The 18,984-nt window shown below is 46.1% G+C and overlaps 2 protein-coding genes across 2 annotated transcripts in view; one reads left to right on the forward strand and one right to left on the reverse strand.

The window, feature by feature from the left end:
- Positions 1-18,984, reverse strand: part of LOC141271890 (uncharacterized) — a 318,442-nt gene that overhangs the window by 58,124 nt on the left and 241,334 nt on the right. The gene's annotated exons all lie outside the window — the stretch shown is intronic.
- Positions 1-18,984, forward strand: part of LOC141271884 (uncharacterized) — a 37,589-nt gene that overhangs the window by 10,101 nt on the left and 8,504 nt on the right. The window contains exons 2-6 of the mRNA XM_073682093.1: positions 9,117-9,266; positions 9,396-9,575; positions 9,650-9,773; positions 9,857-9,954; positions 10,150-10,240. Of these exons, the coding sequence (XP_073538194.1) occupies positions 9,189-9,266; positions 9,396-9,575; positions 9,650-9,773; positions 9,857-9,954; positions 10,150-10,240 (571 nt within the window). The 5' untranslated portion in view covers positions 9,117-9,188. The remainder of the gene's footprint in view (positions 1-9,116; positions 9,267-9,395; positions 9,576-9,649; positions 9,774-9,856; positions 9,955-10,149; positions 10,241-18,984) is intronic.

The raw sequence follows: 18,984 nt of genomic DNA on the forward strand, positions 1-18,984 counted from the left end.
GATGATGCTGGAACTTTTGTTTGGTGCCGTTCCAATGAGATTTATAAAGATGACTGCATGAAGAGAACATGCAAATTTCCACAGTCATTGATATGGGGCTGCATGTCAGGTAAAGGCACTGAGGAGATGGCTGTCATTACATCTTCAATAAATGCCCAAGTTTACATTGATATTTTGGACAGTTTTCTTATCCCATCAATTGAAAGGATGTTTGGGGATGATGACATCATTTTTCAAGAAGATAATGCATCCTGCCATAGAGCAAAAACTGTGAAAACATTCCTTGAAAAAAGACACATAACGTCAATGTCATGGCCTGCAAATAGTCCGGATCTCAATCCAATTGAAAATCTTTGCTGGAAGTTGAAGAAAATGTTCCATGACAAGGCTGCAACCTGCAAAGCTGATCTGGCAACAGCAATCAGAGAAAGTTGGAGCCAGATTGATGAAGAGTACTATTTGTCACTCATTAAGTCCATGCCTCAGAGACTGCAAGCTGTTATTAAAGCCAGAGTTGGTGCAACAAAATACTAGTGATATATTGGAGTGTTCTATTGTGTGTTTGTTTTTCATGATTCCAGAATTTTTTCCTCAGAATTGAGTGATTCCATAATCTTTTCCCTCTGCTTGGTCTGAAAAAAATTACCCTTACTGAGTACCACATTTTTAATCTTGATTTCTTTTAGTATTTCTTAAAGCCCTAAAGTTGCCATTTGAAATGACTTTAGTTTTGTGCCATGTCTGTGATCTGCTTTTTTTCAACAACATTAAACAACTGAATGAACATCCTCCGAACCCGGTGATTCCATAATTTTGCCAGGGTTTGTAGTTAGGTTAGTAGAGGGGAGAAACACAAGAAGTTCAGTTTTGGAGAGATTCAGTTTAAGACAGAGGGAGAACATGATGTTCGAGACAGCAGACAGACAATCCTTGGTATTTTGTATTAGGGTAGGGGTGATGTCAGGGGAAGAAGTGTATAATTGGGAGTCGTCAGCATAGAGTTGATACTGGAACCCAAATCTGCTGATTGTTTGTCCAATAGGGGCAGCGTATAGAGGGAAGAGGAGGGGGCCTAGGACTGAGCCCTGCGGAACCCCCATAGTAAGGGGACGAGGAGAGGAAGAGGAACAGGCAAAAGATACAGTGAAGGAAGAGAGGTAGGAGGAGAACCAGGAGAGAACGGTTTCCTTGAGGCTTATAGAGCAGAGCATAGTGAGGAGGAGCTGGTGATCCACAGTGTCAAATGCAGCAGAGAGATCCAGGAGAATCAGCAGGGAGCAGTGACCTTTGCATTTAGCTGTTAGTAGATCATTAGAGACTTTAGTGAGGGCAGTTTCAGTGGAGTGTAAAGAGCGGAAACCAGATTGTCAAGAAGAGAGTTATCTGAGAGATAGCGGATTAGTCAGGAGTGGACCAAGCATTTCAGGAGTTTAGAGATGAAAGGAAGATTAAAGACAGATCTATAGTTAGAAGTGCAGTTCTGGTCCAGGGATGGCTTTTTAAGTAAAGGGGTTATGATGTCATGTTTAAATGAGAAGGGAAAGATACCTGAAGAAAGAGAGAGGTTAAATATTTTAGTCAGGTGAGTGGTGACCACCAGTGAGAGAGACTGCAGGAGATGTGAAGGAATGGGGTCACTGTTGCAGGTTGTAGGCCGAGAAGAAGTGAGAAGCTGGGTAACTTCTTCTGTAACAGGCTCATAGATGGCTAGTGAGCTTGAAGTGTGGCAGGGAAGGGGATCCAGGCTCAGAGGAGATTGGGCTTAGGTGTCCTGATTGATGTGGTTGATTTTTTCTAGCAAATAAGTAGCCAGATCCTCACCGCTGATGTTGGTGATGAGGGCCTGTGCTTCAGGTTTCAGGAGGGAGTTTAAAGTTTCAAAAAGTCGTTTTGGATTGTTGGACAGTGAAGTGATGAGGGTGATGAAGTAGGATTGTTTGGCCAGATGAAGCGTTATAGGTTTTGTGGATGAAGTCTTCTGCTAAAAGATTTTCTCCACTGACGCTCAGCACACCTTGAGCAACACTGAAGAAAGCGTGTTTGCATTGTGTGCCAGGGCTGCCGTTGTCTGTGTCTGGTCTTTCTGCTTGTAGAAGGTGCTGCTTCATCTAGGGCGCTCTTCAGTATATTATAGCAGCGTGACAATGCTAAGTCTAGACAGGAGAGGGAGGAGATGGGGGCTAAAGAAGATAAATAAATTAGCGAGTAGCTGGCAGTTTCTGGAAGAGCAAACTTTTAGGCTGCGTTCACACATTGCGTATTTTCGCGCGCGCTTTTTCAAAATACGCAATATGCCTTGTGTCTGTGTCACACTGTCACAGAATACTGGAGGTAGGGGGCCTAAGCTGACCCTAAGCTGGGGCCCTGACTAATCCCTCATCCTGGAGGTACTGTTAAAGGTACAGAGGTCCAGGCCGCCAGCGTAACCCCTACCTCCTGAGGATCCCTGCACCACAGTAATCTAGTCCTGAGAAGGACCCCGATCACAACAATAGGGAACCAGCAATAATATGCCCACACACAGTATTAAGACGAACGAGACAGTACAAGGGAAAAACCAAAACCACCTTGCATACAACTTCAACAAAACTACAACAGAGGGAACACCAACGGGAAAGGAGATAAATGATAAAGCGAGGAAAGGGAAATAACACTTTCAAATACACTTATCTCAGCAACTCCAAACACCACGATCCGCTCTGTAAGTCTGAATGAAAAGCTTTCACCGACACCTCACAAACAGACCTGCAGGAATATAAAGGAGTCTCACTAACGAAGCATTGATTGCAGCTGGGCGAGGCTGGACCTCAGCTAGCCCAGAGAGAGAGAGAATTAACTCCTTCACTGCCGAGAAAACACAAAGCACCAACAAGTCAGCTGCGAGAAGTCAGGCTGTGTACTCGTGACGATCTTCGTGGCAACACACCCGTGACAGTACCCCCCCTTCTACGAGGGGCCTCCGGACCCTCAGGGCCAGGTTTATCCGGGTGAGTCGTGTGGAAGGCCCGAACTAATCGGTCTGCGTTAATATCCGACGCAGGAACCCACATCCTCTCCTCAGGACCATACCCCTTCCAATGAACCAAGTACTGAAGGGACCGGCGATTAAAGCGTGAATCAATGACCCTCGATACCTGGAACTCCAAGTTACCATTGACAACCACAGGAGGGGGAGGTAAAGGTGACGGTACCACCGGCGCCACATACCTCTTAAGCAATGATCTGTGAAACACGTTGTGAATTTTAAACGTAGGGGGGAGGTCAAGACGGAATGCCACCGGATTAATAACAGAACTGATTCTGTACGGCCCGATGAACCTGGGACCCAGTTTCCAGGAGGGAACCTTAAGTTTAATATTCCTGGTAGACAACCATACCTGATCGTTCACACTTAGGTCCGGACCAGACACTCTCCTCCTATCAGCCATACGTTTGTATCGGTTCCCCATAGTATTCAGATTCTTCAGCACCCCTCTCCATACTGAAGCGAGAGATGAGGAAAATCGTTCCTCCTCCGGAACCCCCGAAGAGCCCCCCCTACTGAAAGTACAAAACTGGGGGTGAAAACCATATGCCCCAAAAAACGGGGACTTACCAGTGGACTCGCTTCGCCTATTATTGAGAGCAAACTCTGCCAGAGGTAGGAAAGAAGCCCAGTCCTCCTGGTTCTCTGACACAAAACACCGAAGATATGTCTCCAAGCTCTGGTTCATACTTTCCGTCTGACCATTGGTCTGAGGATGAAAAGCCGACGAGAATGACAAATGCATCCCCCGCCGTGCACAAAACGCCTTCCAGAACTTGGACACAAACTGAGACCCCCGATCAGACACCACCTTGGAGGGTACCCCGTGAAGCCTCACAATCTCCCCAATGAACACCTGCGCAAGAGTTTTAGCATTAGGGAGAGCCGGAAGAGCGATAAAATGTGCCATCTTGCTGAACCTGTCCACTACAACGAGTATGACCGTTTTACCCGAAGACGGAGGGAGGTCCGTAATAAAGTCCATAGACAGATGAGTCCAAGGACGCTCCGGGATCTTCAAAGGTAAGAGCGCCCCAGACGGACGGGTATGTGAGGTCTTAGAGCGCGCACAAACCCCACAGGACGCGACAAAAGTTACCACCTCTTTATGTAAGTTAGGCCACCAAAACCGACGCGAGAGGAGATCCACAGTTGCTTTACTCCCCGGGTGTCCTGCAAAAACTGAGTTATGGTGTGCCTCGATCACCTTTTGTCGCAACTGATCTGGAACGAACAGTCTCCCCGGAGGTCCAACAGGGGCGTCCCCCTGAGCCTCCAATATCTCCTCCTCCAGCTCAGAGCATACTGCCGAAACCACCACCCCCTCCTGAAGAACAGGAATCGGGTCGTCCGTATTCCCGGCCCCAGGGAAACTACGAGATAAGGCATCCGCCTTTACATTTTTAGACCCAGGACGATATGTAACGACGAAATTAAACCTGGTAAAAAACAATGACCACCTAGCTTGTCTGGGATTCAGACGTTTAGCGGACTCCAGATATAGCAGGTTCTTGTGATCGGTGATGACGGTGACCGGATGAACTGCCCCCTCCAAAAAATGGCGCCACTCCTCAAAAGCTAACTTAATGGCCAGGAGTTCCCTATTGCCGACATCGTAATTCCTCTCAGCGGACGACAATTTTTTAGAGAAAAAGGCGCACGGATGCCACTTACCAGGGGACGAACCCTGTGACAATACTGCTCCCACCCCTACCTCGGAAGCGTCTACCTCTACAAAGAATGGCTGAGACGCATCAGGTTGAATGAGTATGGGTGCCGAGGCAAAACATTTTTTCAAGGAGGAGAATGCTTGACAAGCCTTGTCAGACCACCTAGAAAAATCCATCCCCTTTTTAGTCATGTCTGTGAGAGGCTTAACCACGGACGAGAAATTACGAATGAACTTCCGGTAATAGTTAGCAAACCCCAGGAAACGTTGTAGTGCCTTAAGATTCTCCGGCCGATCCCACTCAAGAACTGCCCGCACTTTCCCAGGGTCCATACGAAAACCGGACGCAGAAACCAGGAAGCCTAAAAACTGGAGTTCCTGTACGGCGAACACACACTTTTCCCACTTGGCATACAGTTTATTATCCCGCAAGATCTGTAACACCTGTCTAACGTGCTCCTGATGAGACACCAGATCCGGCGAGTAAATTAAGATATCATCCAGATATATGACAACAAACTGTCCCACCAGGTGGCGAAAAATATCATTAACAAAGTGTTGAAACACCGCCGGGGCATTAGTCAGACCGAATGGCATGACAAGGTTCTCATAATGCCCCTCCGGAGTGTTAAAAGCCGTCTTCCACTCATCCCCCTCCTTCATCCTAATCAAATTGTACGCCCCCCTGAGATCCAACTTAGAGAACCATTTGGCGCCCACGATCTGATTAAAGAGATCGGGAATAAGTGGGAGCGGATACGGATCTCGGACCGTAATCCGATTAAGTTCACGGAAATCCAGGCAAGGGCGTAGGCCTCCATCTTTCTTCTTAACAAAGAAGAACCCCGCGGCCACCGGTGAAGATGAAGGTCTAATATGCCCCTTAGCCAGACTTTCAGAAATATAATCCTTCATGGCCTGCCTCTCAGGACCAGAAAGGTTATACAACCTAGCTTTAGGTAACTTGGCCTCAGGGAGCAGTTTTACAGAACAGTCATACTCGCGATGAGGAGGTAGTTCCTGACACCCATTCTCCGAGAATACATCCTCAAAGTCTGCCAGAAATGGAGGTAAGACCCAAGGAGTAACCGCACCGATGACCGTGTTCATGCAGTTTTTATTACAGAATTTACTCCATTGGCTTATCTCTCTGGTTTGCCAATTAATAACAGGGTTATGCTTAGCTAACCAAGGAAGGCCCAACACTATAGGAGTGGGAAGACCCTCCAACACGTAGCAAGACAACAGTTCTTTATGTATTGCCCCCACTTGAAGTTTTACGCCATGCACAGCTTGCAAAAAACTTCCCTGACCGAGAGGCCTGGCATCGATCGAGAATATGGGGATGGGTTTAGCCAACTCACTCAATCGCATACCTTGAACCCGGGCAAACCGAGCATCAACCAGATTAGCCCCGGCCCCACTATCCAGAAGAACAGATATCCTCTCAGTTCTCGTACCCACCACCACCTCCGCCGGTACGAGAAACTGAGACGAACCTAGGGACGAAATACCTACTCCCAGATTGCCGTCCACCACACAACCTGGGATCAACAGTTTTTTCGACGACTCTTTACTCAGCAAGGGGCGGGATGGACACCCCCCAATAAAATGTCCCTTTTTCCCGCAGAGGAAACACCTTCCTGTCTTATGGCGCACCACCGGTCCCCTTCCCCGAAATGATGTCCCTCCTAATTGCATAGGCTCCTCCGGACTGACCAGGGGAACCACCATATGAGGGGACCTTGTAAGAGGTGGAGACATTACAGGGGGTAGAGTTATCCCGCACCTCTCCCGAAGCCGTCTGTCAACGCGAATAGCAAGGGCCATAGCGGCTTCCAGTGACGCGGGAGAGTCATACTGTGCCAACACATCCTGTAATTTGTCGGATAAACCATGACAAAACTGGCTCCTAAGAGCCGGGTCATTCCACTGGGTGTCCGTGGCCCACCTACGGAACTCCGAACAGAATTCCTCCGCCGGACGATCTCCCTGCTGAATCCTACGTAACTTAGACTCAGCAAGGGAGATCCGATCTGGGTCATCATACACGAGTCCCAAAGCAGCGAAAAACCTATCCACTGACTGGAGAACTGGGGAGCTAGGGGGAAGAGAGAACGCCCAAGATTGTGGGTCCCCTTGTAGGAGCGAGATGACAATTCCCACCCTTTGTTCTTCACTGCCCGATGACCGAGGCCGCAGCCGAAAGTACAATTTGCATGCCTCCCGGAAAACAAAAAACTTGTCCCGCCCCCCAGTGAACCTGTCAGGGAGAGCTACTTTAGGTTCTGGTCCGGCTTGCTCCAGAGGATGCAAAACCTTGGACCTAACGTCCGCCAGCCCCATGGACAAACTCTGCAACTGCTGAGCTAGACCGGCTACTGGATCCATGGTAGCTGGAGAAAAACTAAGATGGTCGGTGAAAATGTCACACTGTCACAGAATACTGGAGGTAGGGGGCCTAAGCTGACCCTAAGCTGGGGCCCTGACTAATCCCTCATCCTGGAGGTACTGTTAAAGGTACAGAGGTCCAGGCCGCCAGCGTAACCCCTACCTCCTGAGGATCCCTGCACCACAGTAATCTAGTCCTGAGAAGGACCCCGATCACAACAATAGGGAACCAGCAATAATATGCCCACACACAGTATTAAGACGAACGAGACAGTACAAGGGAAAAACCAAAACCACCTTGCATACAACTTCAACAAAACTACAACAGAGGGAACACCAACGGGAAAGGAGATAAATGATAAAGCGAGGAAAGGGAAATAACACTTTCAAATACACTTATCTCAGCAACTCCAAACACCACGATCCGCTCTGTAAGTCTGAATGAAAAGCTTTCACCGACACCTCACAAACAGACCTGCAGGAATATAAAGGAGTCTCACTAACGAAGCATTGATTGCAGCTGGGCGAGGCTGGACCTCAGCTAGCCCAGAGAGAGAGAGAATTAACTCCTTCACTGCCGAGAAAACACAAAGCACCAACAAGTCAGCTGCGAGAAGTCAGGCTGTGTACTCGTGACGATCTTCGTGGCAACACACCCGTGACAGTCTGCCAGCAAAGTGAATGGGAAATTCATTTTGCCGTTCAGACACTGTGTGATTTTACGCAGCGCGAAAGCGCAGCTGCGTAAAGAATTGACATGTCAATTCTTTACGCAGCTGCGTCCCGCGCTTTCTCCTATTGTGCCCATTATAAGCGATGGAATTACGCAGCGGTGTTCACACACTGCGTAATTCCAGCGCTTTTTTATGGAGGCGCAGGAGAAACTATGGATACTCACCTATCCGATGGATGGGAGAGCCGTCCGGTCCCGCGCTTCCAGCATCTGCCGGTGAAGCGATCAGCTGTAAGCTAACCGGCTTGTAACCGGCTTCCAGTCAGCTGATTTACAAGCCGGTCACATGACAGTCAGCTGATCGCTTCACGGAGATGCTGGAAGCCGCGGGACCGGAGCCTCTCCCATCCATCGGATAGGTGAGTATCCATAGTTTATTTCTTTTAAAGCAGTGTATGTACTGCAGCCAGAAGCTGTTTGTACATACACTGCTAAGGGGACACTCACACACTAGACACAGACAGGACACACAGACACATACATTACATTACATTACATTACATACAGGTGTCAATGCTCCTCACACTTCATTTTCTCCTGCACCTCCGTAAAAAAACGTAGGAAAAAACGCAGTATGTGAATGGAGGTGCTTTTTTTACCTGCGTAAAAAAACGCAGGTAAAAAAAGCAGGAAATACGCGCACGCAAAAAAAACGCAGGGAAATACGCAATGTGTGAACGCAGCCTTACTGTGTACTTCCACATTAGCAAATAGGTGCTACATCAAAGGTGAAGATAATTGTCCCTGATGCAGACTGGACGTCTCTAGCATCGCATGGCACAATGGAAATGCAATATTTCAATGCCATATTATCAGAAATCTGATAGCAACACCATCCACAGATATACAGTGGGTACGGAAAGTATTCAGACCCCTTTAAATTTTTCACTCTTTGTTTCATTGCAGCCATTTGGTAAATTCTAAAAAGTTCATTTTTTTTCTCATTAAAGTAGACTGTGCACCCCATCTTGACTGAAAAAAAAACAGAAATGTAGAAATTTTTGCAAATTTATTAAAAAAGAAAAACTGTGTGAGATGACTGTGGGGTGCGCTAAGCTCATTTTCAGCCTATTGTGGTAGATGAATGGATAAGTGATAAGCGGATTCCCTCTTTACAATCACATCAAAGTCACAAGTGCAGCAAGTGGGTGATGTTTATGACATCCCAGTTTATATGATCTGAGAATACAACATCTACACGTTCTATCTCCTCATATGTTCCCCTTATTATCTCCTGTAATTGTGTTATTTCATGGGATCTTTATGATGTTACATTGGATAATCTTCTTCCCATTTAGGTTCATACAATATCGGATCCTCTCAGTGTAGATCTTCTACATAAGAAAATTTTCCTAATCGATCCATCGAGGATGGATATCGACAAGGAGAAGATGGCAGAGAGGATATTACACCTCACCCTAGAGATCCTCTTCCAGCTTACTGGAGAGGTGAGAGGTTCTGATGACATCACATTATATCATTCTTATCTATGGGAATAACAGATGCACAGAACTGGAGAGGTGAGGACTCTGGAAATGTCTGTAGTGAGATTTATTAATGTGTCTCTCCATAACCAGGACTACACAGTAGTGAAGAAGACCTCTAGTGAGACCTGTCAGGACCCTGTGTCTGAGGGATGGGGAAGACCCGCGAGCCCAATCACAGGACCTCCACTTCGCCCCCTGATACATGAGGACATCAATGACCAGAAGATCCTAGAACTTACCTACAAGATAATTGAGCTGCTGACTGGAAAGGTGATAATGCTGGGACATTATACAGTAACGCTTTGAAGGGATTGGGGAGATGACATTATTATTGTATGTGTCAGGTTCCTATAAGATGTCAGGATGTCACTGTCTATTTCTCCATGGAAGAGTGGGAGTATTTAGAAGGACACAAAGATCTGTACAAGGACATCATGATGGAGGTTCCGCGGCCCCTCACATCACCTGGTAATAGACAGGACTAAATACACATGACCTATAATTATCTGTATGTAAAGTATGAATTCAGTCCCTGTATGTGTCTCCTCCAGTTCTATCCAGTAAGAGGACAATAGCAGAGAGATGTCCCCGTCCTCTTCTTCCACAGGACTGTAAACAAGAAGATCCCAATGTTCCTCAGGATCATCAGGTAGATGGAGAGAAGGTGTCATGAGATCTCCCCTATGATGTGTAGATGACTGAAGGTCTTGTGCTCAGTCTTGTTTTATCCACCAGTATTATATGTTTTATACTTGTGTAATGAGAACGGTGGAGATGGCAGGATTAGATCTGATCATAGATGTGACTTCTCCATCTGTCTGTGACTTTACAATATTTGTTTCAGGTTAAAGATCTGAACCATATTAATACTACAGAGACATATGTGAGGGATGATGAGTGGTATAAAGAGGAGATTCCTACAGATGACTGCCCAGGTGAGTAGTAACCACTAAATGCTGAGATTTCACAGATTCTTCCAGTCACTGGCTGTCACTGCTTTATCGGTGGTGTAGTCCGTCTATATCCAAATTAAAGGTCACCATTCTGCCACTATCCCACTGCATGCTCCTCCACCCATATCTGTCGCAATTAGTTTGAGCATTGATATAACAAATTGTACTGGAGCCATCCATTCTTGAATGTGCAAGGCCAGAAAATAAATGTTCCCCCTTATTAGCAGAGTAATTAGCAAAAAAGATTTTAGGGTGTATAAAAAGAGATACAATCCTTCAATCCCAGTTTATTGTTACCCCTTTATAAATCACTGGTGAGGCCACATAAAGAACACAAGATCCAGTTTTGGGCTCCACATTTTAAAAAGGATATTTAGAAGTTAATCAATTCAAACGCAGGCAACTAGATTATTACAAAGAATGGAAGGCCTCTCATATGATGAGAGGTTGGAAACATTTGTCTTGTTTAGTTTAGAAAAAAGACGATTACCGACGGCGCTCCCGTGGATAATGATACAAACTCCACTGTAGGTTCAGTGGAAACGTTCCAATAGGCTCGCAGATGACTGCTCAAAGGCGCATAGGTACAATATATAAAAAATTATTTTGGATTAAAAACCACTCAAGGGATGAGTGGTTGGCATATAATAGCATATAATGGTGCCATTATATGCTATTATACAGTAGTGGCCAAAATTGAGGCAACACCCTCAAGATTTATGAATTTTTCGCGTTTTGCCAATACAAATACAAATTTCATGAATGTTTTTGATTTCACAGTAAAGTTTTTAAGTAGAAATAACAAAATCTCATATAGAAACACAATATTATCAGGAAATTTGTTCATTTGTCAACAAATTGGACACTATTGTCACTCAGATGACTGTGGGAGAAAAGCCATTTATTTGTTCTATTTTCATATCTAACACTAAAATGTTAATACTTAGTTGGATAGCCCTTGGCCTTGATAACTGCCTGGCATCTACATGGCATGCTATCTACCAGTTTGTGTAAATCAGATGGTGTTATGATATGAAACCATGATTTGATGATGGCTGCAATGAGTTCCTGCTTGTTTGACGCACGCTGTTTTGACACCGCTCTTTTGAGCCGAGACCAGAGATTCTCAATAGGATTGAGATCTGGGCTGTTTCCTGGCCAATTCAATAGCTGGACATTTTTGTCTTTGAACCAAGAGAGACATTTTTTAGCTGTATGGCATGGGGCTCCATCTTGCTGAAAAATAAACGGTGTCCCTTCACCAAATACATCACGTGCCGAAGGAATGAGTTTAGGCTGAAGGACTCCCTTGATATACTGTTCAGCATTAACTGTTCCTTCAATTACCTGCAGCCTACCAACTGCATCTCTGGACATGCAGCCCCCTACCATAACACTCAGAGGATGCTTCATGGTGTGTACTGTACACTCTGGCAAGCAATCCTCTCCAGGTCATCGTCGAACGTAGCGGACACCGTAGCTGCCAAAGATGGATATGCGTGTCTCATCGCTCCATAAAACATTTCTCCATTGTTCAATGGTCCATTTAGAATGTTCTTTGGCCCCTGCAGACGTTTCTGACGCTATGAGGCATTCAAAAATGGCTTTTTACTTGGTATTCTGGCTCTTAACCCCGCGTTTACCAATCGTCGTCGAACCGTCCGATCGGACACTGTCACTCCAGTGTTGACAAGCTCCTTGTTGATGTCAACAGCAGTTGATTTCCTGTTATTTAGAGCGATTCTAACAATTCTTCTATCAGTCTGAGGAGTTGTAGCCTTCTTCCTTCCTCTACCCGTTTTATTCTTTATTGAACCAGTCTCTTGAAACCGCTTACACACTTTGAGAACGCTGGCCGGTGAGATCCCTTTTCCAATTCGTGCTGCAATTTCCCGGTAACTGTACCCTTCTTCTCTTAAACTAACAGCTTTGGCTCTCTTCTTAGGTGACCACGCCTGTCTTAATACTGCTGGCACAATATCGGTCTTAAACCACACCCAGGTCAGTATAAACAAACATAGAATACATATCGCAGAAGAGGGCATGTGTTCAAGTAATTATGTCAGTGAAAACTTTCATTAAATATTGGTGATGGTGAAAAGCTGCCTCAATTTTGCCCACTAGTGTATGCCAAATACTCATCCCCTGAGTGGCTTTTAATCCAAATTAAATTTTATATCTTGTACTTATGTGCTTTTGAGCAGTCACCTGCGAGCCTATTGGAACGTTTCCACTGAACCTACAGTGGAGTCTGTATCATTATCCACGGGAGCGCCTCCGGTAATCTCGTTACAAACCCACGCGGAGGCAACCTGTCGGGCCAGGACAAGGTGTGCAACCACTGCTTTTGGATGAGCAGCAGACCGTTGTTGGAGACCATGTAAAATATTGTATTAAATCTTTACTAGAGTTGTGCCTGGATCTGCACAACCCACAAAGGTTAGCCTCTCTAATTACATTTTCAAAATTCCATATGTGATGTTATTTACTGCGCTCAGATAGCGCTCCTTACTTTTCCTAGTTTTTATCTTTCTCACTGTCCAGATTTTCTCTACATGTATAAATATATGTGAGGTCAGTACAAAGAACTAGAACATGACTTATTCCTTCCAGAGACCATACTAAGGACCAGTGGCACTCATTATGGGTTGAAGAAAGGCGATTCCGGCAGCTAAATAGGAAAGGGTTCTTTACAGTTAGAGCAGTCAGACTGTGGAATGCCCTTCCACAAGAGGTAGTAATGGCAGACACTATTAGGGTATGTGCACACTATCAGTGTTCGCTGCGGATTGGACGCAGCACAAGTGTGCTGCGTGCAATCTGCAGCGGCCAGATGTTACAGCATAGTGGATGGGATTTATACAAATCCCATGCCCACTATGCGTCTGTAGCTCACCCGCGGAAACAGACATGCTGCGCGTCTTTCCAGATCGCAGCATGTCTATTTCCTTCTGCGAGTCCGCGTGCGGCTTTCACCCTAGACCTAACTTCTATGGGATAAGCCCGCCTGTGAGAAAAAAAAAAAACCCGTCCGCCGCTCATTTGCATAATGAGCTGAAGCCGGAGGCGGCTTCTCCGCAGTCGGCTCCGGATCGTCTGCACATACCCTTACAGCTTATAAAAAAGGGCTGGTTTATTTCCTCAGTATACATAACATTGGGTTATAGTTAAATTAGTGACAAAATATACAATTGATGGAGAAAGGTTGAACTTGATGGACCGTGGTCTTTTTTCAACCTATGTAACTAATTAAATTGTAATAATTGTTAACCTTGGCCAAATGTGAATTTCTGTACAATTACAGCAGAATTTCTCTTTATCCTGACTTTTCAGTTTCTGTGAGAAAAGATCCGTCTAACTTCCAAAACTACACTAAAACATATTACACCTATTCCATGATACATCTCTAAGCTGTGTGTGGTTGAGGGCTCTAATGACTCCATGTCAGGAATTTCATGTTTTCGATCCTAAGCAATGAGAATTACTGCACAATATCTTCTAAAATGGGGAGCACTAATACTTTTTCTACCATTCTAGTCAGGACTTATAGTAGCTCCAATGGTCCATCATAAATGAGTGCAACTCGGGTTTAGTGCACTATGTTGAAAAGTTCTCTGTAAAAGTCTAATATTTCTTAAAGAAACTCATCAAACAGAAAATATTGTCCCCTACGATAGTTTGGATTGCCAAGTGCTACCATGTCACATACTTTAATTCAGGGGTGCACAACATTTTTTGCTTCAAGGGCCATATTACCATACTGAATCAATTCTAAGGGCCACAAAAAATGTAATGGGTTCTTGCATGAATACATCACTAGAACCACCATCAGTACATTAATACATCACCAGAACCAAGTTTTGGGTATTTGAGGAGGATTTAAAGAGTTTCTGCTCAAAAAAAAAAAGTATGAACACACAGTAACCTAAACTGAGTTTTTGCAGCAGAGACTTGCCAAATCCTCCTCATAATCTCAAATCTCTAAGCTTTGAGGATTTTTAAGTTTTAGCATAGCCTTGAAACACATTGTGGATTGATACATGTGTACAAGATTGGGACCACCTTCAGTACATGAATGCAGAGCCAGAACCATCGTCAGTACATGAATGCAGAGTCAAAACCATCGTCAGCACATGAATGCAGCACCAGAACCACCATCCATACATAAGTGTAGCGCCAGAACCACTGTGCGTACATGAATGCAGTGCCAGAATCACCGTCAGTAGTATATATATGCAGCACCAAGCTTAGTACAGCGACCAATTGTAATGGCAGGTCATCCCCATATATAATTGTATTGCTTGAACCTAAAATTCCCAGTATGTCCTTAACAATGGTAAGGATATATTGGGAGTTGTTGTTACCAGCCAACATCAGACTGAAGACCATACAGGGGCCACAGTACTGGTGAGACACAGGCAGGATCACAAACATTTACATCCATGTACCTTATAGGTGACATCTTCTCCGATTCAAGACATTCCCATCCCATTTGTCTCCATGTAGTACAGATGCCATGATGAGATTGCCTGCCCAGAGCTTGTCTCTGCTGATTTCCGTTTTCAGCAGCAGATCTCGCCACGGTGCCCTTAGAAATAAAAGTATCATTACACTGGAAAAAATATATATATATTTGTCAGCTCACCTTTCCTGGAGATAATTGATTGCACTGATACTCATTGTGCAGCAAGGGAAATTCAGAATACTATTCAAGTCCAGTATCCAAAAAACTACTTTAAAAGTCCATGTTTTTTTCAAAAGTTTAAACATTATATCCATGATGGCGTCATATAAAACATGAGTAAAAAGAGAACAAACAGATGCATTTCGATCTATACGATCTTAATCACTGTTAGAAGTAAAGGGAAACATTTTCCCAGTATGTTATGTCGCATGTCATATTAGTTTTAAATGCACATGCACCAATACCCCTCCTTGTTCAAGGCAGTACTAGGAACGCCCATTAGCTCTAACAAAACAGCACTAGGGAAACACATTAACCTTATCATGACAGCACTTAAGATGACTGTTAACCTTATCTAGTATCAATCTCATATAAATTGGGGAAAAAAATAATAAATTGTCTTGTCATACCCAAGGGGGATCTTATCTTGAGTTCATAGATCCACCACGTTTTCCTATATAGCAATTTCCACTCCTATCACCACCTCTTAAAGGTTGTTTTACTCGTTCCAAACATATGACCTCCAAGCCTGAAATACTATCATTGTGAACCTGGGCAAAGTGTTTGGAAGCCACAAAGCTTTTATTCATCAATTTGCTGACTACATCTGATAGCCGTCTCCTGATTCTTACTTTCAGTGGACCCCCAGAACATCCCACATATTGGATGTTACAATTTTTGCATGTAATAAGGTACACTTCCTAGTACTGCCTTGAACAAGGAGGGATATTGGTGCAGGTGCATTTAAAAGTAATATGAGATGTGAAATAACATGCTGGGAAAAAAATGTTCCCTTTACTTCTAACAATGATTAAGATCAAATAGATCGAAATGCGTCAGTTTTTTCTATTTTTACTCATGTTTTACATGACGCCATCATGGATATAATTTTTAAACTTTTGAAAATATAAATGTCTCCCATGCTGCACCCCTGGATATATAATTGCCCCCTGACTGTACTTCCTGTACAATATATCCCCCCTCTGGACTCATGTGTAATTGAGCTTCTGAACAGGTGATGTCGGTGGGCGGCTACTTTCTCCATATGCCTTAAAAGTTTTTCCATTTCAACATTGTATTATCTATATATATAATCGTCTTATCCCGTCTGTCTGTCTTTCTGTCTGTCTGTCTGTCCTGGAAATCCCGCGTCGCTCATTGGTCCGGCAGCGGCCAATCAGCACCGCGGGATTTCTGAAAAAAGATGGCTGCTGTTAGCGGCTCATCTGCGGGATGGAGCTCAGCGGCGATGCTGCTGGGAGATGACCGGCGCGAGGCGCTCATCTCCCGACCACCGGCGACGCTGACCTCAATGCGGCTAGGGTGTCAAGGGAGGACCGGAGAGCGGCGCTGCAGGTCGGGATACTTCTGCTGCGAGCGCCCGCTCATGTCCCGGGTTCTCGCAGCGGAAGTAGCGGCGCTGACATCCATGCGGCTAGGGTGTCAAGGGAGGACCGGGGAGCGGTGCTGCGGGGCGGGATACTTCTGCTGCGGGCAGCCGCTCATGTCCCGGGTTCTCGCAGTGGAAGTAGCCGTACAGGCAGCGGCGCTCCCCGGTCCTCACCAATACGATTCCGCTCCCCGGTCCTCACCAACACGATTCGATGATTGGTCGCGATCTCTCACCGCGACCAATCACTGATCTTGGCCCAAAAGTTAAACACCGCTGTGCTGATTGGTCGCGGCCGCTGCCCGTGACCAATCAACGATTTGGGCGCCACATTTAAACACCGCTGTGCTGATTGGTCGTGGACGCTGCCCGCGACCAATCACCGATTTGGGCGCCACATTTAAATAGCGGACGCGACCAATCACCGATCTTGCAGACACATTTAAACACCGCTGTGCTGATTGATCGCGGCCGATATTTAAATGTGGCGCCCAAATCGGCTGCCCGCTATCAATCAGTGATTTTGAACACAAATGTCCGGACCTTAGTAACTACTGTCGGGAGATCAGAGGCTAGGGTGTCAAGGGAGGACCGGGGAGCGGCGCTGCGGGTCGGGATACTTCTGCTGCGAGCGGCCGCTCATCTCCCAGCTGCTCGCAACGGAAGTAGCCGTACAGGCAGCGAGGCTGACATCCATGCGGAAGGGAGGACCGGGGAGCGGCGCTGCGGGTCGGGATACTTCTGCTGCGAGCAGTCGCTCATGTCCCGGCTTCTCGCAGCGGAAGTAGCCGCACAGGCAGCGGCGCTCCCCGGTCCTCACCAATACGATTCCGCTCCCTGGCCCGGTCCTCACCAATACGATTCGCTGATTGGTCGCGGTCTCCGCACCCGACCAATCAGTGATCTTGGCGCAAAATTTAAACACCGCTGTGCTGATTGGTCGCGGCCGCTGTCCGCGACCAATCACCGATTTGGGCGCCACATTTAAATAGCGGCCACGACCAATCACCGATCTTGGCGCCACATTTAAACACTGCTGTGCTGATTGGTCGCGGAATCCAGCCGCAACCAATCAGCGACATTGGCGCCAAATTTAAACAACGCTCTGCTGATTGGTCGCGGACTCCAGCCGCAACCAATCAGCGACATTGGCGCCAAATGTAAACAGTGCTCTGCTGATTGGTCGCGGTTGCCAGCCGCGACCAATCAGCGAGATTGGCGCCAAATGTAAACAACGCTCTGCTGATTGTTTGCGACTGGCGGTCGCGACCAATCAGCGATTTTGGCGCCAAATTTAAACAATTCTCTGCTGATTGGTCGCGGACGCCATCCGCGACCAAACAGCAAGATTGGCGCCAAATTTAAACAACGCTCTGCTGATTGGTCGCGGCCGGCCACCGCGACCAATCAGCAATTTTGGTGCCAAATTTAAACAACGCTCTGATGATTGGTCGCTGTCGCCGGCCGCGACCAATCAGCAGTATTGGCGCCAAATTTAAACACCGCTCTGCTGATTGCGCCCGGTCGGCCGCATACATATTCTAGAATACCCGATGCGTTAGAATCGGGCCACCATCTAGTGCTATGAATAAGGATCTACTTATCTGAAACGCGTAAGCCTCTGTACGCTTTTATTTGGACTATGGTCTCATGTTTTTAATTTTTTTAAAATAAAGGCTGTTTTTAAGTCAATTTCACGAGTTGCTGGATAACTACCCTTTCATCACTGCCTAATGTCTCCCAGACGGGGATCTTTACAATCCGAGCACCGTGCCTCATGAGAAAGTGGACCGAGCAGGCTGACCCAGGTGAGCTGAAATATATATATTTTTTTACAATATATCCTCCCTCACTGCCCCCTTCATAATGTCCCCCCCACCTCCCTTCTCAATAATGTCCCCCACACTTGCCGTCTCAATAATACACCCCACCCCCACGCTGCACCTCTCCGTAATGTCCCCCACACCATGTCCCTCTCCATAATGTATCCCCACCTTGCCCCTCTCCATAATTTCCCCCCCACACGGCCCCTCTCTATAATTTCCCCCCCACACTGCCCCTCTCCATAATATCTTCCCCACACTGCTTCTCTCCATAATGTTCCCTCACACTGCTGCTCTCCATAATGTCCCCCCAAACTGCACTTTTCCATAATATCTTTCCATGCTGCGCCTCTGCATAAAGTCCCCCCTCACAGTACACTATACTATTCTCCCTTTCACAACCCACTTCATAGCCCCATAATGTCACCCAGTGCCCCATAGCGACCCCCATTGCTCCATAATGTCCCCTGGAAAGTAACACCAAAATAAACCCATTTCATCTTTGGCTTCTGCAGCACTTAAAGGTGCCCACCATGTCCTTGCCACCTCTGTAGCCTGGCACCAGCAGCAGTGTGATGAGGTCAGTAGCGTGCTGACCTCATCATGCCAATGCACGTCGGGGCGGGAGCTGATGAGCGCTCCGCTTCTCCTGTCTCCACGCCACAGGGTTCAATTGTATTCGCATCTAAAAGACGCAAATACATTTGAATATATAGTAAGAACAAAGGAGCGCGGCGTCTCCCGGTCAGTTGTCCAACTCTCATAACATCCTTTGGCATGCCATATGCGACCCGCGGTCCGTATGGTATACAGGCCTACTCTAATTACT

This window comes from Phyllobates terribilis, unplaced genomic scaffold (assembly GCF_046119375.1).
Source record: "Phyllobates terribilis strain yellow unplaced genomic scaffold, ASM4611937v1 Scaffold_5__5_contigs__length_657084704, whole genome shotgun sequence".
Taxonomy (NCBI): Eukaryota; Metazoa; Chordata; class Amphibia; order Anura; family Dendrobatidae; genus Phyllobates; species Phyllobates terribilis.